A 25149-nucleotide genomic window follows, 5' to 3' on the forward strand; every position below is an offset into this window, starting at 1 on the left:
AAAGCTTTAAAGTTTGATTAGGTCCTATTTGTTTATTTTTGGTTTCATTTCTTTTGCTTTGGAAAGACTAATCTAAGTAAACATTGCTATGATTTCTGTCTGAAATGTTTTGCTTACATTCTCTTCTAGGAGTTTTATGGTGTCATGTCTTTAAACCATTTTGAGTTTTTTTAAATATGTAGTGTGAGGGAGTGTTCTAATTTCACTGATTTACATGATGCTGTTCAGCTCTCCGGCCACCACTTGCCAAAGAGACTGTCTTTTCCATTGTATATTCTTGCCTCCTTTGTTGTAGATTAATTGACCATAGGTGTGGCTTTATTTTGGGGCTCTCTATTCTGCTCCATTCAGATGTCGTCTTTGTGCCAATACCATGCTTGGTTTTTTTTTTTTTGTTTTTTGTTTTTTGGTTTTTTTTTTGGTCTTTTTGCCTTTTCCATGGCTGCTCCCATGGCATATGGAGATTCCCAGGCTAGGGGTCTAATCGGACCTATAGCCGCTGGCCTATATCAGAGCCACAGCAACAAGGGATCCGAGCCATGTCTGCAACCTACACCACAGCTCATGGCAATGCCGGATCCTTAACCCACTGAGCAAGGCCAGGGATCAAACCTACAACCTCATGGTTCCTAGTCGGATTCATTAACCACTGTGCCACGATGGGAACTCCAATACCATGCTGTTTTGATTACTGCAGCTTTGTACTATTGTCTGAGGTCTGGGAGGATTATTCCTTCAGTTTTCTTCTTTCTTGGCAGCAGTGCTTTGGAATTCAGGGTCTTTTGTAGTTCCACGTAATTTTTAGAATTATTGGTTCTAGTTCTGTGAAAAATGTGACAGGTAATTTGATAGGGGTCACTTTAAATCTGTAGATTGCTTTGGGTAGTATGGCCACTCTAACAATATTAGTTCTTTCAATCCAAGAGCATGGCATAGCTTTCCATTTCTTTGGATCATCTTCAATTTATCAGTGTTTTATAGCTCTCAGCATATAAGTCTTTCACCTCTTAGTTAGGCTTATGATAGATACTTTAATGTGTTTGTTTGTTTGTTTTTTAAATGACTGGCTTATGGGAGTTCCCAGGCCAGAGATAGGTCTAATCAGAACTGTAGCTACAGGCCTGTGGCACAGCCATGGCAGCACCAGATCCAAGCGACATCTGCAAACCTACACACATTGGGTCCTTAACCCACTGAGCCATGATGGGAACTTCTATTTTATGGTTCTTCTGACCTGATTTTAAATGGGATTTTTTTAACTTTCTGATATTTCATTGTGAGTATGAAAAAGAATGCAACAGATTTCTAAATATTAATCTTGTATCCTGCTAACCTTCTGAATTCATTTATTACTGCTAATAGTTTTTGTGTGGCATCTCTAAGGGTGCATGACTTTTTTTTAACCAATGTTACCTCTTCATAAAGACTAGAGCAACTCTTGAAATAAGACCTTGTTCTATATGGACCAAGCTGCTAGGGTTCCATCCTAGCTACATTCATCATGCAGATTATCCAACAACACTATTGCTCTGTGCCTCAGCTTTCATCCATAAAAATGGGGATGAAAATACCCACTATATGGAATCTTTTCTTTTTTTTGCTTTTTGCAGCGGCACCTGTGGCTTATGGAAGTTCTCAGGCTAGGAGTTGAATCAAGCGGTAGCTGCTGGCCTATACCACAGCCACAGCAACACAGAATCCAAGCCACATTTCAACCTACACCACAGCTCACAGCAACGCTGGATCCTTAACCCACTGAGCAAGGCCAGGGATCGAACCTGCATCCTCATGGATGCTAGTCAGGTTTGTTAACTGCTGAGCCATGACGGAAACTCCTGGAATCATTATTAAGATTAAACGATGCGTGGAATATGTGTAGAATGCTTAGATTCAACCGCAGGAAGTGCTCAGGAGACCTTAAGTGATTTTTTGTGATTGTTGCTTTCTTTCTGTTGCTGAATCCTCTAGGGTCACTGTACAGTAAAATTAATGTAAGCCATAGAAATAAAACAAGCCATATGCATCATTTTTAACTTTCTAATAGCCATGTTAAAACACATAAAGAGAGAGAGTTCCCATTGTGGCTCAGTAGTTATAGAACTCGATTAGTACCCATGAAGACCTGGGTAGCCATGAGGATGTGGGTTCTATGCCTGGCGCACTCAGTGGACTAAGGATATGGTGTTGCTGTGAGCTGTGGTGTAGGTCACAGACACAGTTCGAATCTGGTGTTGCTGTGGTTGTGGCTGTGGTGTAGGCTGGAAAGTCCTAGTCTGGAAACTTCCATATGCCATGGATATGCCCCTAAAAAGAAGTTACAAGAAACAGGTGAAATTACTTTTAATATGTTTTACTTAACCTAGTATATCCAGAAAATTATCATTTCAACATGTAGGGCTGACCACATTTCTAGTAGCTACTGGTGGCTGCACCTCTCACATTTATCTCAAGGCCATAACAACTAATGAATCACTTAATTCAGAAAGTTTCTATATACCATGCAGTGATCTGAATAAAGAAGGGGTTTTTTTTATTTGTTTTTTTGGCTCTTTTTAGGGCCGCCACCTGAGGTATATGGAAGTTCCCAGGCTAGGGGTCAAAACAGAATTATAGCCACTGGCCTACACCACAGCCACAGCAACTCGGGATCCAAGCCACATCTGCAACCTACGCCACAGCTCATGGCAACGCTGGATCCTTAACTCACTGAGCAAGGCCAGGGATCAAACCCTCATCCTCATGGATCCTAGTCAGGTTCGTTAACTGCTGAGCCATGAAGAGAACTCCCAAGAAGGTTTTTTGAGTGGTGAGTGAAGATTCTATTATTAATATTCTATAGCAGATGGCGTTCACCGTTAATTATGGTTAAATCCTTTTCTTTCTGTAGAAGACCTTTCCATAATCACCTTCATGCAGAACTGTCTGTAGCTTCAGGAGGGACACAGCCCTGTAGTTAGGTAGCTATTCTTGGGTTTTATTTTTACAGTGATGGTTCAATGAGTAAATCTTTGGATGCTCCAGGCCATTGGGAATGTAATATTCCATCATTATTGTCTTATTTACTAATGAGGCAGCCAAAGCCTGCCCCGTCACCTCTCAAATGTGTGACGGATCTCATGTCCCCTTACCTTAGATGTGACATTACAGTTCCTAATCAACGCTGGAGTTGATTATTATTCTCATAATGGACTCTGGCTTTCATTGTCATTCTATGTCCATCCTATAAAATATTGTGCACATCAGCCTTTTAATGGTTCAGAAGTATATTACTTTTGATTTTCTCTCATCTGCCCCCTTCTGCTGTGATGGTCCCATCCCCACATCTTATGGACCAGAGCTCTTACTACACAGGAATGGCATGAATAGATTTCAACTTTCCTTTGATTCAGACCAACAGATTAAAAACTAATTATTCGCTGTAATATTTTTACAATAAAAACTAAGTTGAAATGATTTATATACACTTCCAGCCAACACATTTGCAATTCAAGGTTAAAATTGTTCTTGAAACAGCACCAGTTAAAATGCAATTACAACTCCCCAAGCAGGGATAAAAGAAAGAAATGTTTTACATGTTCACTTCAAAAGTTAAAAAGTCAATTTAATATTGTAGAAATAAAAACTTTCATTTTTTTCACTCAATGATAAAGACTTCATTAGTTATATTAAAGTAAAAATAAATCCAAGTGTGTTTATTACCTACCTCTGGAAAAGACTAAAATAAGGAAAAGTGAGGGCTCCATGAAGTGGATTTCATTTTCTCCTCACACCTGCCATCTTGCTCACAGCTCCCAGTTCTTCCTGTGTTAGCCCATAGGCTGTTTCTTTCCAGAGTATAGAAAAATGCAAATGGATTTATATCACCTGTAGTAAAGTGGCAGGATGAGTGTCCTGCGTGGTAAGGCTTTGGGGAGTCGGCTCAAATAACATCACATAGAGCATCCACTACAGTATTGCTTTTTCATTAAATAACACTGAGGGCCTGTTATTCGTGTGACATGAAGTGACTGAGAGCATGAAAACCAGAGTCACACACCCATCCTTCTAATCCTCACTTCACCTCTCAGTTCCTGTGTAATCTCGGGCAAGTGACTTAATGTCTCTAAGCCCAGGTTCCTTGTCAAAAAATAATAATAATCTGACAATGACACTGACTTTGCCAGATTTCTATGAGGATTAAGTAGGAGAAAGCATGTAATGCTCTTAGCACATTGCCTTGTGCATAATCATGCTCAATAAGGAGTTCCTATTGTGGCTCAGCAGGTTAAAACCCAACTAGTGTTCATGAGGTTGAGGGTTCAATCCCTGGCCTTGCTCAGTGGGTTGAGGATCTGGTTTGCCACAAGCTGCTAAATAGGTTGCAGATGAAGCTCAGATTCCACGTTGCTGTGGCTGTGGCGTAGACCAGTAGCTGCAACTCTGATTCGACTCCTAGCCTGGGAACTTCCATATGCTGCAGATGCGGCCCTAAAAAAATTTTTTTTAATTAAAAAACAATACTAATGTCAGTAAATATTAGTTGCTAGTGTTAGTGATGTAATAATAATATTATAATGTTACTTTAATATTACCTGTTGAGCTAAGAATCAGCTAGAACCGAAACCATGTTTTCAAAGTGCTCAGCAAAGTACCGGGCACCTAATGAGTTGGATAGATAGATATTATATGGTGGAAATATGCATTATAAGTATACATAGACACTTTTTATGTACTTTTGTATACATCATATATTTATAAGATTGTACACATCCCTAAACAATTCCTTTTCCTACTTATTATAAACCTTATACATATATACTGTACTTACACTATACATTATGCATATATAATGTGTCTATATATGTTAATGCATATAAGTACATGATATATGTATCATGTACATATATGTGTATAATATGCATTATAAATATACATACATAGATAGATAGTCCAAGGAAGAAAAAGAGGGAGAAGCCATAGGGCATCTTAAGGTTTTGTAAGCTTAGCTCACAATCATAGTTCCCACATTCCTAATAAAACAATAATAATAATAGTAATTACAGTAATGCTTATTGAGAACTTCTTGTGTATCAGGAACTCTTCCAAACACTTGATACATAGTAACTCGTTTAATAATAACAAAAACCAGATAAGGTGGGTGATGGTGTTATCCCATTGTACATGTAAGAAAATACTTTGACTGTAGTCACACATTTAGCGGGTAGGGTTTAAAGAACAGTGGTTTTAACCCAAGTAGTGAGAGGAAGCATTTTGACATTTGAAGACCAAAGCACATGCCAGATCATTAGGTCTGTGTAGTAAGAATGGGAGGCTGTTGAAATATATTGAACAGAAATGTGTCACATTATCTCGTGTGCAGTTTAGAAGGATCACTGTGTGGCTATTAACTCAATCGAGAGGAGTCAAGCAGATTAAGCAAACATGTGGACCAGTCAGAGGCCAGAGAGACACTACTTTGTAGTTTGTTCTGTGGCTCCTGCGTTACACAGGGCTGCCATCTTGCACAACTCCAGGAGGCACCTTCTTATTGTTATCGGCTCCATAAATGGCATCCCATGGAATCCAACAAAGGAGAGGTCCAGGTGGTGATCAGGTTCACCTCCAGCGAGTGTGGGTTGCTAGGCAAAGGTGAGGACCGGGGGACAGCCTGAAGCTATGTGATGAATGGAAATAGACTTCTGGCCCAGATGAGCGCTGATCACAAGTGAAAAGCATAGCTACCCTTGGCCAACCCAGGGATCATGGACATTTTCATTCAATGGCCAAGCATGCCAGTGACCAGCAGGAGAGGCCACTAGCATGGCAATCTTCATTTAACGTAGAGGAATGACGGTTTTAGTAAACATCGATGAGTCTGTTACAGCTTGTCCTCCTTTCTCCTCTTTTATGTGACTGTCAGTGGAAGCTATGATCCAGGTGACAATTTAACATCATTCTGGTCATCAGTTCACTCTCACAACTGTCACGTCCTTCCTTCGAAGTCTTTGGCAAGTTGAGTTAATGACAAGGAAGTGGCTGAGCTTTTAAGCCAAAACATGTCATTAAGCTGTAAGAGCAGTTTAAGCGAAAGCATTTTTGTGTTAAATTCAGAACCTGCCTCTTTTTACAGTTATATGACTAATTCTTTCCTGAGGCATCAGAAATAAACTTTTTAGGAGAACCAAATGCTAGCTGTGAAAGAAGCAAGCAGTCAAGAAAATAAACAGACCTTCGAGTCACACTGCCGTGTGTCTCCCAGGCCATCCTTTCCTGGCATCTCAGAAATTAAAGTATTTCAGGACAGATGGCTGTCTCTTCCAGAAAATTTCTGGTCTAACTTGCTATGTATAGTAGCCCAGTCCATTTTTTCTTTAAAAAAAAAAAAAAAAAATTACCCTGAAAATTAAGGAATTCCTCTCTCTATTCAACTCACGTCTCTACAGCTTTAATTTAAACCAATTTCCTCTTATTTGGCCTTCTCTGGACATGGAGAAAAGCTGGTCAGCATCTTTCACACCAAGGCCTTTAATCATATTACTCTTTATTCACCTTTTCTTCAGGCTAAACAATTCCACTTCCTTTAACCTTTCCACACAGGATTTACCCTCCATCCCTTTAATCAGTTTGGTTAGTCTTCGCCTTAGACTGTCCTCCAGAGGGTCTTTGTTAATTTTTCCGTGCAATTTTAAGAAGTTATTTTCTCTGAGATCTTGAAAGCTTCTCTCATTTTCAGATGCGTTCAGTTCTGGTTTAGGGTAGTCTTTTCAAATGAGTGCACCTTGTTAGGTTGAGTTGATTTTTTTTTTTTTTTTCCAGCACTTCCAATTATTTTCATCTGACCAGATCATATTTGGACAGAATCAACAGCCCAGTTTTCCTAACTTTTCCTTCTTTCTTTTTTTTTTTTTTTTTTTTTTTTTGTCATTTCTTGGGCCGCTTCCATGGCATATGGAGGTTCCCAGGCTAGGGATCGAATCCAAGCCGTATCTGCAACCTACACCACAGCTCACGGCAACGTGGATCCTTAACCCACTGAGCAAGGCCAGGGATCAAACCCGCAACCTCATGGTTCCTAGTCGGATTGGTTAACCACTGAGCCACGACGGGAACTCCCCTAACTTTTCTGTTTTTATGGCCTCTCTCCCTTCGTTAGAAATAAACAAGGAACATCAGAAGGAAGACTGGGAAGAAAGGCAAATTTTAAATAGCAACCATGTGAGTCTTTAGAAGAAAAGTTCTGTGACTTGTAGAGAATTAGAGTAACATGGGAGTAATGGGCTACTTTTGCTTTCAGGCTGGTTGAGCGACCACCTGCTTCTATTCCCTTGATGAAAAAGCAGAAAAGGTTTCATGGCTTATTATCACTTTACATGGGCAGCAGAATTGGAGGCGAAGTGGAATGATAAGTGAATGCATATACTGAAATGATTTTTCATGACTATGTAAATTCAATGCCTTCTCATGCATAGAGAGGGAGTTTCAGACTGGAAGCAGGTCATTTTCTGCATCTTTCTCTCAGACTGTTTGAGAAATGCTGGGGTTAGTTCCAGGCTTCAAGATGTCTATCCAGAAAGACAGGTCGTAATTCTTTTTATACGTTGGTGCTAGTCAGCTCTTGGTCCTGGAAGCCTAGGGCAGCCCCTCAGTGCCTGCTTGGGTAGTGTTTTTCTAACACCTCTCCAACTGGTCAGTCTTTCCTGCAGAAAGCATTATGATTTGGCATTCAAGCAGCCAGATGGGCCAGGAAGAATTCATTCATCTTCTCTCTTATTTATTTCATTTTCTTCCCCCCAGCTCAAGGCCTTGTATTTTTGGTGACTGGGCTTTTTATGATATGCCTTATTTCTTTGGTGACAAGAATAACTTTGTGGTCCATTGAGAACAAATCTCTGTCACTCAACCCCTGCTCTATTCCTCTTATATAATAGGATGACCTTTTTTTTTTTTTTTTAATAGCAGAATGTTGAATCCTTTTTGGTAATAGACATATGACTCTGGGGTCCTGAAATGTCTTCTTTGCTTTTCTATGAAAGTTTTCCATTTGTGGAACACATTTCCTGGTAGTACTATAATGGGGGTTCTCTTGTGGCACAGCAGGTTAAGGATCAGGCATTGTCACTGCAGTGGCTTGGATTGATGCTGTGGTGCGGTTCATTCCTTGGCCCAGAACTTCTGCATGCTACAGGTGCAGCCAAAAAAAAATTAGTAATGACAATAGCAGCTAATCTTTACTAAGGCTTACTGGTTGCCACATAGATTTTTAATCTTTTCAACAACTTTACCATAGGTAGTACTAGTATTATATCTGTTTTACAGATGAGGAAACTTGAGTTACAGAAAGCTTGAATAATTTGGCTATGATCACCCCTCTGGTAAATGCTGGATACTTATAGAGTTCTTCTGTTCCAGGACCTGTTTTAAGCACCACACAAGGATTATCTCATATAATCCTGACCCAAACCCTCTCAGGTCAATGCTGCTATAATCCTCACTGTTTTTTTTTTTTTTTTTTTTTTGGTTGGTTGGTTGGGTTTTATTTGTTTGTTTGTTTTTGAGGAAGAATTGAGTCTTATAGAAGTTAAACAACTTTCTCAGGGTCACAGAATAGTTGAGATTCAGCGCTAGAATTCCCACTCAAGTGGTCGGCCTCCAGAACCTACCAGTTTCGCCATAGCTCTGCTTAATAACTGTAACACTTAGGAGTTCCCGTTGTGGCGCAGTAGTTAACGAATCCGACTAGGAACCATGAGGTTGCAGGTTCGGTCCCTGCCCTTGCTTAGTGGGTTAATGATCCGGCGTTGCTGTGACCTGTAGTGTAGGTTGCAGACGCGCTCGGATCCTCATTGCTGTGGCTCTGGCGTAGGCCGTGGCTACAGCTCCGATTCGACCCCTAGCTTGGGAACCTCCATATGCCATGGGAGCGGCCCAAGAAATAGCAAAAAAAAAAAGACAAAAAAATAAATAAATACTGTAACACTGAAGTTCTCTTCAGGGAAGACCCTGCAGAAGGCCACTTGTCTGAGACACAAACTACCAAGGGTTCTACACACCCTCAAATGAAGTGTTTTCCTGGTTGGTTGGCAGGACAGAAATGGCAGCCAGCTAAGCCCATTGGCAGTGATTCTGGAAGGCAGCCTGTATCTTGCTGGGTCTCTCCCACTCCACTTTGGGCCCTTCATACCAATTTATGTTCTTGTCTCCCCTGCCCCAGCTTTGGGCCACATAGCTTTCTAACTGATGTTCCTTTTTCTCCTTCTCTGGTTCTCTGTTCAGCTCGAGGCTTTTTATTCCATCTTCACCACAGAGCAGCAAGACCACGTCAAGTCAGTGGAGTATCTGAGAAATAACTTCCGGCCACAGCAGGGCCTGTACGACAGGGTGGTGTCCAAGTCTGCTGTCCACGATGCCTGGAACCACGACATGACAGATTTCTTAGAAAACCCACTGGGAACAGAAGCGTCTAAAGGTACGTTTGGATTAAGTGCCCTTGCCCAGAGGAAGATTCCTTATCATAAATTACTTTAAATTAAAAGGAGTTTAAAACCAGCCAAGAATTGGAACTTGGCATTAAAAGCATGTTTCTCTGCTAAAAGAGACTTATCTGGATGATAAATATAAGCGGTTGTGGGAATATCTTCAGTGAAATAGATATGTTCAGAATTGCCCTTTTGACTAGTAACAGATCAGTCCTTCTCTCTGAAATGTAACCTGGTAGCATCAACAGGAGCTAATTGATGGCTAAAGAAAGCTTTTTGGTGTCTGACTTGTTAACTGTTTCCCTGCTGCGATCCAGTGTTTGTCTCTGAGCTCAAACTTCAGAACCTCATCTTGTTCTCAAGACTCTAGTCTGCAGCTTCCATACCAGGCAAGACAGCCTCCCTCTACCTCTCCACCCCCACCAGCCATCATAAGGCCTTTTAAAACTATTCTTGAACAGCTCAATTCCCATATCTGATAAACATAAGTTTTGTAATTTTCATGTACCTTAATCTTTTCCATTTCTCCTTTCTCATGGGAAATGACCACCAATTTCTCCCCCAGGAAACTGGAAAGTCTGCTTCCACCCTTGCAGCCCAACCTTCAAGCTCTGTGATTTGTCCTAATTGTGGTTTAAAGCTCAGGAAACACTTGGAGGAATAAGGCTTGTCAAAGAGCTAGTGTTTGGAAGATAGGAAGGAATAAGAAAGAATTTCCTTTGGGTGTGAAGAGATGGATCTTTCCCAAGCCAAAGCTCTCCTTTGAAATCGTGAGCTTGGGTTATATGGGAAGTGCTTTTGTCATTTATTGACCCTGGAAATAGGCTGTGGTATTTTTGGTGTGATTCGTTATATGGGAGGTTTTGTTTCAAGAGTGTCTCCACCTTCAACGAAAGGGGCCAGTTTACTGGCATTTGACCTTTATAGGAACAGGAGGAATGAGATTATATTCCACAAATAACTGCTTTGACATGCACTTTGATGATAAGAATGAGCCCATTTTCCAGGCTCATATATCTGAAAAGGAGCTGAAAGAAGAGGAAAGGGAGATTTAAGAATGGGATCATTTCCTTCCTGTCTGTGTGACTTTGTCTGATGATGGTGAGGAGAAGCCAGTGTGGCGGGGTTCCATCCAGAAATACTTGCAATTCAAGTAATTTGGGGCTCACCCTTTGTCAAGGGTATCATTTATCAGCAGGGAACAATGGGAGAGTTAGGAAGTGTGCGAACCTATAAAATATCTAAAGTTGGGCTGGCATAGAAAACCTCAGTAGAGTGTTTTGTTTTGTTTTTGAATCCAGGTTAAAAATAAAGATAACAACCAAACTCCAAAGCTTTCTCCCAAAAGAACTTGCTTGGGCTTCACTGTTTTGTGAGAAGTGAATAGAGAGGACATGTGGGGGATGCAGAATTTATGTCACGAGTGTAAGATCTGGTAGCTCAGAATTGCTGAGGTTATGACAGTTACAAAATGGCATTTGACCTTTATAGGAACAGGAGGAATGAGATTATATTCCACAAATAACTGCTTTGACATGCACTATTCCTAATAAATGGGTGAGCATAGGACATATCAGCTGTATAGAGGGGTTGCATAGCCCTTCTCACCCAAGATAGTTAGAGAACATACTGGTTTCCACTGCATTAAATGGTCAGAGTGGGCAGGATCTTCCACTGAATTGGCTTCTCTGAATTTGAGCAGAGCCCTGGACCCATCATTACATAGAGGGAATCAGTTCTTCATTTTACCATGTCACAGTTTTCATGGTGTCCACTGCTGATTCTTAAGATGTGTGATTTTGAAAATGGTTTGTAGTTTTTCAGAGTTCCCTGCTGGCTTAGCAGGTTAAGGATCTGGTGTTGTCACTGCTGTGGCTCTGGTCACTACTGTGAAACATGTTCAGTACCTAGCCCAGGAACTTCCCCATGCCATGGGCACAGCCAAAAAAATTAAAAAAGATCATGATCTTCCTAGAGATAGAGAAAGATGTAGATGCGGTCCTCTTTTTTAAAAACATATTACTGGTATGTAACATACAGAAAAGTGCATACTAACATGTGCACAACTTGATGAATTTTTGCAAACTGAGCATACTTGAGTAACAAACACCCAGATCAAGAAATTGACCTCATCTGCTTCCCAGAAGCACCTTGTTCTCCCCATTCCTAGTCACTGTCCATTCCCAGGGGTAACTATAATCATGAATTAGCCTTGCCTGTTGGTCAGTTTCATGTAAATGGAATCAATCAATCCTCATTTGTTTTTAAATGATGTTCCTATTTGTTTTAAATTTCAGTGAACTCTGGTGCATGTGACCAAATGCTCATGTTTGTATTCCTCAAGAAAACTCACATAATCCCACGGCACCATAGGTTGAAAGACAGCCTTGGATGCTGCCAATCATCAGGCAGCCTAGAGAGCTTAGCATTGACCTTAGAGATGTGAGTAGAAAAGAGCCAATCAAAGGAAGAACTTCTTTCTCTCCTCTAGTCTTCAGCAAAGAGATTTTAAAAAGGAAGGATGGTATTCTGTAATCTTTAGGTGGTTCAAAAAGACTAAAGTCTATCTGATTGGCATCCTTTATCTGATCATTATTGAAAGCTTTCATTACCTAAGAGAGCTGTGCTTTTGAGCATGGACCTATGCATTTATTGGACTGTTGTCACAGAAGAAAGAAAAAGAAATTAATTACATAGGGCAGGAATCTGTAAACATTTAAGTAAATAGTTAAGGACCAGGTAATAGGTCATACAATCTGTTGCTGCAACTACTCAGCTCAGCTGTGTAGCATGAAGGGACTCATAGACAATATAGAAATGAATGGGTGTAGAAAATGTCTTCCATAAAATTTTATTTGTAAAAATAGGTGGCAGTCCAGATTTAGCCTGGGAATCATAATTTGTTGACCCCTGCTCTAGGGAATGGCTCAAACTAAGATGGAGAAATCCAACCTTAAGCTTGTTTTAAGATAAGATGACAGTGGCCATGACTGTGAAGGTCTTCATTCATTGGTTCTGCTTTTCCATGACAGTACAAGATCTTAGGACTAATGAGAGGTTTATTAACTTGGTAACCATTCACCAACCCATCCACCTTAAGACCTGCTCCTCTTCCCACCACCGCTAAGCAGAGCCTCAGTAGACTGACTCTCCTCCCTACCTCCCTTGTTCCCCGGCTGTGATCATTAACTAGCATTCATTGAGCAGCCCTGTGGGGGTGCCTGAGCTGACGTGCCCCCACCCTGCCCTTCTGTCAGGATGATTGGACATACTGGAATACGGAAAATAGAAGCAAGCCTTTCAGTCCCAAGCACAAGACACATGGCTGTGTTTGACACCAAAAAGGGGGGGGGGAGTCATCTTCATATTGTATTGTTGCCGAAGAAAGACTTATAATGGATGTCATCCGTTAAGAATATAAAGCTTTGGTTTCCAGTAAATGGAAACAATATGTAGTCTTGGTGGATTGTTCAAGGGACATCCAATTCACCACTCTGCCCTTTGTCGGTAAATAACTTGGACAGAGTTTAGGATTTAATGGGCTGTCATTTTAGTTATTCTGCAACACATCCCGGGCACATGGAAGAGCATTCCGGTGATTAAGTGCTGAATACTGTCTATTGTGGAGACTTTTGGAACAGTGAACAGAGAAAAATAACTTTCCTTCCAACAACATGAAACATATGGTTTATTAATTTAACGAAACCTGTTCAAGCCACAGTGGAATCAAAACCACTTGATCTGATAATTTGATTTGATGGCTTAATTAAAGTGACACTGTATAATGTAATAAAAAGCAAAAGAAATGAAGAGGACACAAGGCTGCCTGTGTACCCTCCAGTCTCCTAAGCCAAAGCTCTGTTTTTTTGGAGGACTCTCTTTGTTAGCTACCTTTTCAGTGCTAAAGATTTCTTTCTTGCCTTGGTTAAAAGCAGTTTTTAAGGACATGTACCAGTGTGTGTGAGAATGCCTAAATAACTAGCCTATTTTAAATCAGAACACATTGAAAAGGATCATCACGTTTTCTACCCAAATTAGCAAACAAAGAAGTAAATCCATGATTGCTTTTAAAAAGAGTGTGTGACATTGAAATCATGGTTTCCTGCTATTTGGGGAGAAAATAGTACTGTTGCTCTATTTTCAGTTTCATCATTTTCACTCACTGGATTAATGAGCTTGAATTACTTTATCTTAATAAAAGAAACTCTGATATGAGCCCTTAATTCCTTTGAGGCAGCTGCCCTCCCAAAAACTCTGCCAAAAAGTTATCTTGGTACTTCTAGAAACTTTCAGTACAGCAAAGTGCTAAGGAGAACAGTTTTTTTTTGTTTTGTTTTTTTTGTTTTTTTGGGTTTTTTTTAGGGCCTCACTCGAAGCATATGGAAGTTCCTGGGCTAGAGATCAAATGGGAGCTACAGCTGCCAGCCTACACCATAGCCACAGGAACGCAGGACTCAAGCTGCATCTGCACACTACACTGCACACCACACTGCTGCTTGTGGCAACACTGGATCCTTAACCACTGATAGAGGCCAGGGATCAAACCTTCATCCTCACAGATACTATGCTGGATTCTAAACCCACTGAGCAGCAACAGGAACTCCGGGAGAACACATTTTGATGGAGCCCCCCTTGGAGTGTTTTTGATCCCCTTCTTTTAAAAATAAAAGAGTTCCTGCTGGAGTTCCTGCTGTGGTGCAAAGGGATCAGCGTGTCTCCTGATCCCTGACCCAGCACAGTGGGTTAAGGGTCTGGCATTGCCGCAGCTGTGGCTCAGATCTCATCTGGCCGGGGAACTCCATATGCGGCCAAAGAAGAAAAAACAAAACAAAAAAACCAAAAAAAAAAAAAACTATTACTACTACTTTTTAACCTTGGGATTGATTAAGAACAAAGTCCAAAAGTAGAGCTATTTTTTAAGACTCTCCAACAGCCTGGGTTTTCATAGTTTTAAAGATCATGCTGTCTTCTAGCACACATTTTTTACATGCTCAGATTTCCCATAACGACTAATTCTATGTAAACAAAGAGTTGGTATAAGTTGCCTTTGATTGGCTGACATAAAGTTGATACATCATAGACACTTATTGTAGCATTAACTACTTTTGGCTCATATTCGTAGTTTTGTGAGTTTCTTTTCATGTGTCAGGCGTCTTCATCCACAGTTAAGAGCTTTCTGTCAGAGCTATGCCTGGTGTAGCTGTGGGTAAAAAGGCTGCATAGGGATGTTTGTGGGCCAGATGGTATGCCAGCCTTTTCTGTTCATATATGTTTTATTTAATCTTCAAAGCAACCTCTGCCACAATTCACTTTGCATTTATCAAATATTTGCTGAGTATCTACGGATTTTAGGCACCAAAAGTAAAAATAAACAAGGGAGAAGCATCTCTTATGGAGCTTGAGGGGAGTCTTAGGTGGGAAGAGGAGAAACAAACAAATTAACCATTGATGAAGCCTCAGTGTTGTTCTGCAGATCAAATAGGGTGGTTTGCTAAAAGTGGCGGTGTGGTAAGACACAGAGCCTCCCTGGGTAGTGTGGGGTGGTCTGATTAAGGAGCTGACCCTGCAGAGTACTTAGAGGGAAATGTCATTTGCAAAGGCCATGAGGCACAGGAACCAGGAGGGTGAAGTCTGAAAACACTTTCTTTTCGGGGCATATGGAGGTGATCAGGCTGGGGGTCCAATCAGAGCTATAGCCACCAGCCTGCGCCACAGCCACAGCCATGCAGGATCCAAGCCGCTTCTGGTCTGTGACATATACCACAGCTCACGTCAACATGGGTTCTCAGCCCACTGAGTGAGTCCAGGGATTGAACCTACATCCTCATGGATACTAGTTGGGTTCGTTAACCACTGAGCCACAATGGGAACTCCCACTTTTCTTGATAAGGTGTTAACACTGTATTCTTGACAGTGGGGAGCCTTTGAGGGTTCTAAGCAGATGTGAACAGGGTTTTAAAACCATTACACTGACAGCATTGTGAAGAAGGTTTGTAGAAGACCTGGCCTTTGGCAAGGCCAGCAGAAGCCTGCTGGAAATACTCCCAGTGGGACCCCACTGGGGAGGTTAGGTGAGGGTGATCTGATGGAGAAAGAAGTGACCCATTAGGAATGGATTTTGGAATAGAGCTCTGAGATTTACTAATGGTTTGGTGAGGGCGAACAATGAGGGAAATGCAGTGTTATTATTTCTTTTTAATAAACAAAGGGTCTGAGATTCCAAGCGAGCAAATGGTCCCCCAGAGCCTTTCAGCCAGGAAGTGTTAGAGCTGAGATGTGAACTGAGATGTCTGTCCAAACGGCATTCTTTCTCTTTCCCAAGGGACTGCCAACTTCCCTATGAATCCATAGGCAGTGGTAGCCTCTGTTTTAAATGTCATCAAGTGGCTTGAGCCACAGTTTATCACTCTTTCTCTGAAAGAAGGAGCTTTAAAACTCAAGATCCTGGGGGCAATCAGATGCTCTTCCTAAACATCAGTTTATCTTCCTGAGAGAGACAGGGCTGGTCCTGATGTGCTTGGCTTGCTTTTGGCAGTTGTCCTGGATCCTCAGGGCAGAGGTTGCTGAGGCCTCAATCACAGGGTTCGTCCCTGGTAGGGTCAGTGCATCCACTTGACCTGGTGGGATTTCCTAGGCTAAGGATCTTGTGCATCCTTGAACAACAGGACCTAACCCAGTACCTAAAACATAGAAGGATGGTCATTGTTCATTGACTCACTGAGTGAATGAATGGGGAGATAATATAAGGGCAGTAAGCAAGAATATAATTTTGAAGTCAAGCAAACCTGGACTCAGATTCCAGGCCAACCATTTTACTCCTCCATGTCCTTGCTCTAGTTAATACCTAAGCCTCGGTTTCCTTTCTGTAAAATGGAGATAATAAACACACCCCCCTCCTTGGCTGTGGCCTTCAAAATGAAACAATGTAGGGAACAAATAGTACAGAGCCTGGACACAGAGAATACTCTACAGATAATTGTACTTTCTTGTCAATAGGTCAGCAGTCCTTCTTAGTATGTTCAGAACAACCTGTTACAATGACAGAATTGCCAGAGAACACATTTCAGAATAAGAGGGCCATGTTCTCTTGCTGGTAGAAGTGCAAAGCCAGGTTGTCTGAAATAGTTAAAATTTTCCTAATGACTCCCACAGTCCTAAGATGGTCCACACGTCCTGTCCCACTCCCCAGCCCCACCTCGCACCTCACTTCCCTTTGCACCCTGCATTCAGTCCACCAGCCACACTGCAGTCCCAGCAGACTCTTCCCTGGAAGGCCCTGGCCCCACTCTGCGCATCATTTGTCCCTGGTCAGCTTCAAGGCTCAACTCAGAGGTCCTTCCCCATGAAGTTCCCTGGCTACCTGGACCCAGACACTGTCAGGGCACCAGTACCTTCCTTTTGTAGCACTTCTCAGCATTGGAATTTTACATGCATATGCCTTTTTATTTTAATTTATTTTTTTTTTTTTTCTCCTAATACCTAGCCCTCCCACTTCCTTATAAGCTCCATAGTGGGCAAAACTGTTTCTTGTTTCTTTTTTGTTGTTGTTGGAGAGAGGGTGCAGTGCTCATTGTTGGCTCTTCAATAAATATTGGACTGGATGGATGGATGCATGCATGCATGCATGGGTTAATGGATGGACGAAGCTAATCCACATATGCAGGTGGCCAAAAGTAAAAAGATTCTTGCCACAAGAGTTGGCACATTCGAGGTATTTATGACCTGGCCAGGCTAGCGGCTCTAATGGGAGCATAACCCGGCCTTTGGAGTAGAATTCCACACCACTCCCAATTCCTAGAATTGGAGAGTCTCCTAGGATTTGGGAATCCATCTTCCATCTTGACCATAAGTCACTAGGATAGAAGAGTTTATATCAAAAAACCATGAAGAGGAGGCTTTCTTTTCTGTCCCAAGGAACAGCCACTCTACTATACCTAAGAGTAGAGAAAGGAGGCACTGAATGTGGCAGGTGCTGGGTCAGATCACTCCCACACAGAACTGCTCCATGGCTTGGGAGCTGTTGAGCTGATCTTGGTAACAGACACCAGGGGCTGTCTGTCATTTTCACACTTTATAAGTATCACTAATTACTTGCTCCTCTGTCTCCAGGCAGGTAGGCAGAGTGTGATCTTCAGGGCCAACTTAGCTACCCTCCTGTGACTCCAGATTTTCTCTGATCTCTAGAGGAGTCTTCCTTGAATTTGGGTTAGTCTGTGCAGGCGCCTGGTGCTTGTGAACCGCAAACTGAAAATTAATAAAAAGCCACCAGCATCCTTCCTCCCAGGGTGACACCCTTCCCCTTTCTCTTGCTAAGTAAGCAGGAGGCTTCTCCGTGAAGCAGGAGGCTCCAAGATGTTTGTGTGTGTCTCCTGGAGTCTCTGGAGGAAGATGCCTGGGAGACAGACCATTTCTTCTCCCCATTCTTCCCATTCATTATCCCACAAACCAATACGAGCTAGTTGAGGTGCTAGGAACATGGACCCAACTGTTCCTTGGCCCCCTCGGGGCCTAAGCAGTGCTCTTACCGCCCCACCCCCAGCCTTGAGACTGTCTGAAAAGGCAAAGAGCACCTCTGGAGTCATCTTTTTCTCTTTCCCTCTACGCACACCTAGAGGTCATCACAGTTGCTGACTTCACTCCTGGGCCCTCTCCAGACTGTCTTCTGATTCCAAAGCACTGGGTTGGACCAAGATGAGTGTCGTGGCTGTCCCGTGTCACATCTGTGCCTTTGTAGACAAGGTGACATTGGTATATCTGACACTGAGTGCTAAGAGGTATGATTTGTCTAGTGCATGGAATCCTCTGATTTCCCTGCAGAGGATTCCCAGAAGAGAAGAGCCTTCTAAGTGAGGAGTGTTCTGAGCATCTCAAATGGTTGGTTTTCACCAGCCACTTAGAAGCCCAGCTCCTTAGAGCATGTGAATCTGCATGCATGCTGGGGGCAGCCAGGAGGTAGAAGCAGCTCCTTCCTTCCCAAGCTCTGCACAAATGTGTTCCCACTGGGGTCACTAGGGATCACGGCTTGCTCACAGCCTGGTCTCTCCAATTTGAGTGGCAGGCTCTTTGATCTCTTGGGTTCTCTTGACCAGGCCAGGGAGGGGGTGCTTTAAGGCAGTCCCCAGATGTGTAAGCTCCTGGAACCATACTAGAGAGGTCCATCCTTAGCAAATGGCCTTTTGGTGCAGGTGGCACATCTCGGGGTTGAAACAATGTTGGAATTCAAACAATGGAGCTCATTCAGTGGCCTCCTTGAATCAGAACAAGTAAGAGGCAGGTGCCAAGGAAGAATCAGATTCAAAGTGGATAAGGTGAATGCTGGAGGACATTAAAAGGAGAACACTTCTTTTAAATATGGTAGGTACCTAGGTGCTCCCTAATTCTAAGAGAAAAGTTATTTTAAGGACCAAGTTGAACAAAGAAGGAGGGCACCTTGACCAGTTGGATGATAGTCATCTAGAATCAAGGATTTAAATAAAAGCCCGGCTAAACCCAGCAGTATGGATCACTCGTCTGTTGATCTCTTGACATGGTCATTGGGATCACTTAAAAAGGTAGTTCATGGGATCTTAGGTCTTGGATGGTGTTTACAAAACAGTTTCTCATTGCCAAGGTCAGCTCTAGGACTCTAAATGTCCCAGGTGTCTCTTGCCGATAAACGAGGCCATGACGTTATCTCAGCCATGGGAAATAGGAGACTGAGAAAAAGCCCAGCTTCACTATAAGGGCACTCAGATCTGCACTCTGGTTTCTGGTCCTAACGCTCAGTTGGGGCCCAGGTTGAGAGCAAGAAAGCAGGAGAAGGGGGATGTTAAGATGTACCACATAGCAAGGATGCTGTCCTCAACTGAAGTGAGATAGGTGCATTATGCCCTTTTGGCGGGAAATTGCAACATGTTAAAGTTGGAAGGGAGGGATGTTTGGGGCACATGGACTCCAGCCTTCTCAGTGTCTGAGAAGCAGCTGTTCTCAAGCAGGGCTGGGATGGTGCATTGCTCTGAACTTCACCAGCTTCCTTAGCACTGAGCTGAACAATGCTTTTTCTTGTATAGGACAGAGACACCTCCCCTGGCCCTCCGCTCTCAGAGGAAGAGGGATATCACATAGGAAAAAGACTCCAAGGAAGTAGGAGAGGTCAGGAATAGCATAATGTGGGAAAGTCAAAACCTCATGCTTGGTGGACTGGAGAATTGAATTTCCGTTTGCCTTCCTGGGCGCTGACTGCTGCTATTGCACTTTGAGCATGTGGCTGTAGCATATGCACAGAGGAGATAGATGATGGGATAAGGTTTTCCCGGGAGTTCCTGTTGTGGTGCAGTGGAAATGAATCCAACTAGCATCCATGAGGATGCATGTTCGATTCCTGGCCTTGCCTAGTGGCTCAGGTATTCGGCGTGAGCTGTGGTGTAGGTTGCAGACAAGGCTCGGATCTGGCGTTGCTGTGGCTGTGGTATAGGCTTGTAACAGCAGCTCTGATTTGACCCCTAGCCTGGGAACTTCCATATGCCTTGGGTACGACCCTAAAAAGCAAAAGGAAAAAAAAAATGTTTTCAACTTGCCGTCTTCCAGGGTAATTGCCATATAGAGCTTCTCAATTATTTGGCTGAGAAACTGAACTGCACACTAAGGCTTATTCATGGTATTGGAAGGGGTGCTGTTGGGTGGTATAGAAAAGAACTCCACAGGTGTGTAAGGAAAACTTAGTTCTTTCTCCTAAGTAGGAAGCCGCCTGGTTCTCTGCCTCCTGGGTGGGAGAAAGCAGTGAATTGGTTTTTTGATTGTTTGTTTCCTAGGTTAGATTGAATAATTTCTAAAAGAAGTTTTTTTGGGGGGTCTTTTGTCTTTTTAGGGCTGCACCTGTGGCAAATGGAGGTTCCCAGGCTAGGGGTCTAATTAGAGCTGTAGCCGCTGGCCACAGCCACAGCCACAGCAACGCCAGATCCGAGCCGCGTCTGCAACCTACACCACAGCTCACGGCAACGCCAGATCCTTAACCCACTGAGGGAGGCCAGGGATCAAATCCACAATCTCATGGTTCCTAGTCAGATTTGTTTCTACTGTGCCACGACAGGAAATTTTTAAAAGAGTAAGCAATACTTCCAGTACTCTTACCACTTGGGAAATTACAAGGGTTTGAGGAGCTCTGTGCCAGGTACTTGGGGCAGAGACCAATATATATATTTTCTTTTGTCTCGTAGCAGAGTTTGCATTATTTAAGACCTCATAGATTTAAAACTTGAAAGCAGTTGTCTCAGGGATTGGTGGCACTTGCGGTCTCCAACATCATGGAAGGTGGTCCTCCAGCAAGGCTCTGGCTTCAAGTCAGAGCTGCCCAGGAATGAACCCAGCTCCAGACACTGCTTTTAAGACCTGATCTCAACCATCCTCCTCCTTCTCATTCTCTGCTTGCCAAGCCATGCTAGTTTTCTTTCCAGTTTTCCCACCCCAGGTCCTTTGCACAACCTGAATTTCTGTCTGCCATATCTAAGCCTCTTTCCTCCCTGCTCATTTTATGAACAATTAACCATTGTTCATATTTTAGTACAGACATCAGTGTGTTCAGTAAGCCTTTCCTGACCAGTCCCTCAAGTCTAGGTCAGGATCCTTTATTAAACCTTTTTACAGAACTACTATAATATTTTCCTTAAAAACATGTAATCACATGATCCTTAATGCTGGGAGTATTTAACCTTTTTGGTGCCATGGGCCCTTTTAGTCATCTGGTGAATCCCATAGACTTCTTCTCATACCATTGATTTTAGATGCATAAAATAAAATAGATTACCAAAGAAGCCAATTATCCTCAGATATTATAAAAATAGTTTTCATTGTAATATAAAAATTGATCTGCTTCTTGATGAAGGCATTAAATTATAAAGTTGAGCAGCTGGTCTAATAACTATTATAATTTTGAAATAATGAGCATGAAGGAAATTTTGAGATACTGGCAATAACTGTAATCAAATAGGAATCTGTCTATGATTTCTATTGTTGATGTCACACGGGTTCTGCCAACATTACTGCAGTTAGTTTCTAACATTTGAAACATAAGGAAATGCTAAATTTTAGTTAGAGATTAGTGAAAATCAAAGTGTGTTTTTTCCCAAGTGCACAAATTTCTGTGGATTCTATCCAGAGCCCCTAAGGATCCTCAGTTTGAGAGATATGCTTTAGCTTAAAATTAATTGCTCCAATAAAGCAATTAATGGCTGTTTGCCCTCTGGGTTGTAATCTCCAGGAGGTCAGGGACCATGTCTACTTGTGTTCACATTTATCCCTAGTTCCTAGTCGTGGTCCTGCCATATAGTAGACACTCAGTAAGTATTTAACAATAGCTACTCCTTAAAGCATCCTTCCTACCCATCAGCCAGCGTGAGCTTGTGCATTTCAGGCATTTATCCCTGAAGCTTTTACCCGAGCTTTATCCAAGACCACACTGCTGGTATGGCCAGAACCAAAGTAGTCTGACTCCATTCAGGCAGCGAATGAAAGACCCTCTTGGATCTCAGACTCTAAAACAGAGGTAATGATGGAGCTGGAAGCCCCACAGAATGACACTGGGGATTTGATGACGTAGTTTGTGAAACATACTATCTCAGCCCAAAGTCGGCCTACTTAGATAGTACTTGTACCTATTGCAGTATCACTGCAGAACAGCACATGTAGAGGCCCTGGACTGAGCACCCTATACCACCATACTTATTTCCAGCCACCCTGTGATGGCTTGAGGGACCATGAGCTTAGTCTGTGTTTCTGATAGGGGAGAACAGTAATTGGGAGGCACCCAGTTTCAGAGGGCCTCAGAGGAATCGGAGGCTGCTAGGGAAGTGGTTAGGAGATCCACACTCTCATCTGTCACAGAGAACAAAGGAAACCAGGAAGGGAGAGGGAGCAGGAAGGAAGCTGTTTGCACGAAGTATTGTTAACTCACAGAGGAAGCACAGACCTGGGGCTAAAGTAGTGATGCCCTGTGCTGGTGTGAGTCAGTTTTCACCTTTTAAGTGCTTTGAGTAACCCTCCCAACCTCTTTATTACCACCCTGCAGATAGGAAAACAGATGTGGGAGATGTTTGTGGAGAAAAGGCACGTGATGTCCCGCCCCCGCTGATGTCCAGTACCACAGACCCGGTTCCAGTCTGGAGCCCTCTTCCCACTCTGGGTCTTTGGCTCAGCCCAGTGACTGGGTCTCTGTGGACCCCAGGGTCGTCATTCATCTTTAGTGGAGAGGATGCCTCTGTGGACCACCTGAGGTGAAGGCACAGAACCTGGCCCATCATGACATGTGCTTGGCCACTGACAGCTCCAACTAGATGGAGTTTTAATGTGGTAAATCCTGAAAATGCCAAAGCTGAGGTCTTGCTTTAACTGGGTTCTGGCACTCTCTCCGGGTTCTAGCACCTTTGGCCATGCAGTTTGCCTTTCATGAGCTCTCAGTGGTGGTGGCAGGGGGAGGTGACACCCTGGAGCACCAAAATGCCAGGTTTGAAGTCCTACATGTCGGCTTTGGGGGATTTCATGTTTACCCAGACCTTTTTGATACTGCCCTTCAGAAAGAGAGATCCATCCCTGAGGCCATTTCTTTGGAAATTTCCCCTAAATGATGCTGCATTCAAGGGTTCTTGAGCTAAGCCAGGTGATAAGGAAATGATGGACATTTAAGCTGTCTGAGGCTCGGCTGGCGGCTCTGTGCACCTGAAATGTTTCCTTCTGCTTTAAGAGGAGGTAACACCCCTCCTCTCCCTCCCAGCCAGACAGGTAGGTCCTTGGCCAAGAGGCATCTGTCTACCCCCTCACCCGTGGTCCTCCGCAGGGTGGGGCTGCTGTGTGATGTCACACCTCCACCCCCAACCCCAGAGGAGGCAGCAATTTCCTTTCTGTTGACAAGCTTTGTGAGAGAGCAGATCGGATGGCACCAAATTGCCAGGCTTGAGCAGTGCTGTCTGTCTGATCCCTGATCAATAAGTGGCACGTTGGCTCAGGTGTGAAACTTGAAGGGATCCAGTGATGGGAGCAGGCCCAGGGAGGATTTCAAATCCAGATAGTTTCAGGCACTCGGAAGGTACACTGACAAAGAATGTATCCCATCAGTTTATCGGGAAGCGCCCCATATGAAGAGGGGTGGGGGTAGGGGAATCTATCACATACTTGTGGAACCACTGAGAAAATGCCCTTGATGTTGATTGAGAAGCCAAGGACCTTGCGTGCTCTGCTAGAAGCCTCTTCATTATTTAATGAAGGCTGGGATGGTAATTAAAGGTGGTTCAGAAGGAAGGCAGGAATTTGTTGGAGCTAGCACCAAGCGTCCTCCGAGATGCCTATGACCGGCAATCAGACACTGGTGAGGAGGTAATCAGGCCCCGAGAAGGGGAGGCTGATGACAGCAGCACCTCACAGGGGATATTTAGAGAGCTGGGTGTGGAGCCTCCCACATGGTTAAAAGGCTTTGATTTTGTGCAGAAGAACATATCAAGACAAGTGGCCCACTCCCTGTGTTGAGTGTGGTTGTGATGGCCGTTGTCAAGGGTGTTGGACTTATTTTTGTTTGTTTTTCTTTTTTTCATTTTTTAAAGTTTTATTGAAGTGTAGTTGATTTACTATGTTGCAACAAGGTAACCGGCTGTGACAAGACTGAGATCCATGGGGATACAAGGCTGGAGACATGCTGGGACATCACTGGTGTGGAGGGGGGGCACGTCACTGGGAACTTTGGGCCAAGGGAGGGCCAAATGGCGGATTCCATTCACCCATCATGCCATTTATTCAACCTGAAATATTTATAGGAAACCCACTGCCTGGCAGGCACCAGTTTAGCACAAAGGATGACGTTGCAAATGACAGAAAGGGCACAGCCTCAGGGAGCTTATATTCCATTGGGGGAAGAGGGCATGCGAATACCCCTTACAGACTGTCCATGAGGTCCACAGTGCAACACTAAGTCCTCCTGAGCCCAGGAGTCTCTGGGCCCTGCAGAGGAGGGGCTTCTCCAGCTGGGCGAGGGGCAGTGTCTGTGAAGAGCACAAATGCAGTTGGTAAACATGTTTCAGAAGTTTGGCCTGCCTTGATCTTCTGCATCTGGAATCAGCCAACCACTGACCCCTAAGCCAAAACTCTCCCACCAGCACTTTTTGTACAGCCAAGAGCTCAGACTGGTGTTTGTGTGTTACACAGTTGGAAAAAAATCACAAGCTTTCCTGACCCATGAAAACTGTATGAACTAGAAATGCAGGGTCCATAAGCAACATCATCAAAGCACCCCTACTACTCTGCAGATGTGACCTTCGCTGCTTCTGTGCTTCACAAGCAGAGCTGAGTAGTGGTGACAAAGACCATATGGACAGGGGAGCCAGAAATGCTCACTCTCTGGTCCTTTACAGAAGTATGCCACCCCCTGTTCTTGGTCCTCCTGATAATCTGCAAATGCTTCCTCCAAATCTGGCCCAGAAAACCCACCCTCTCAGGTAGACAGAGAGCAGAAGAGAAATTTCTGCTCCACCTCCTCTTCCCATAGGCTGGGATGGGGGTCCTCAGCCTGCCAGCCCCTGGCCCTGGTGTTCCGTGTCGCCTGCCGCAAGTGTGGCCCTTTGGAAGCCTCTCAGTTATTGAATCCATCTCCCCTCAGCAGGTGGTCCCATTAGAGTGAGGCCAGACCTGCCACCTTCATGAGCTTAAACCAGTATTTTCCCGTCCATTGGGATAG

General features: G+C 43.4%; 1 protein-coding gene across 9 annotated transcripts in view; it reads left to right on the forward strand.

Annotated features, from left to right (window-relative positions):
- The window catches only part of PTPRG (protein tyrosine phosphatase, receptor type G), a 737058-nt gene that overhangs the window by 591274 nt on the left and 120635 nt on the right, over nt 1–25149 (forward strand). For all 9 annotated transcript variants that reach the window (XM_021070772.1, XM_021070771.1, XM_021070773.1 and 6 more), the window contains one exon: nt 9253–9445. In XM_021070772.1, coding sequence (XP_020926431.1) covers nt 9253–9445 — 193 coding nt within the window. The remainder of the gene's footprint in view (nt 1–9252; nt 9446–25149) is intronic.

This window comes from Sus scrofa, chromosome 13 (assembly GCF_000003025.6).
Source record: "Sus scrofa isolate TJ Tabasco breed Duroc chromosome 13, Sscrofa11.1, whole genome shotgun sequence".
NCBI lineage: Eukaryota > Metazoa > Chordata > Mammalia > Artiodactyla > Suidae > Sus > Sus scrofa.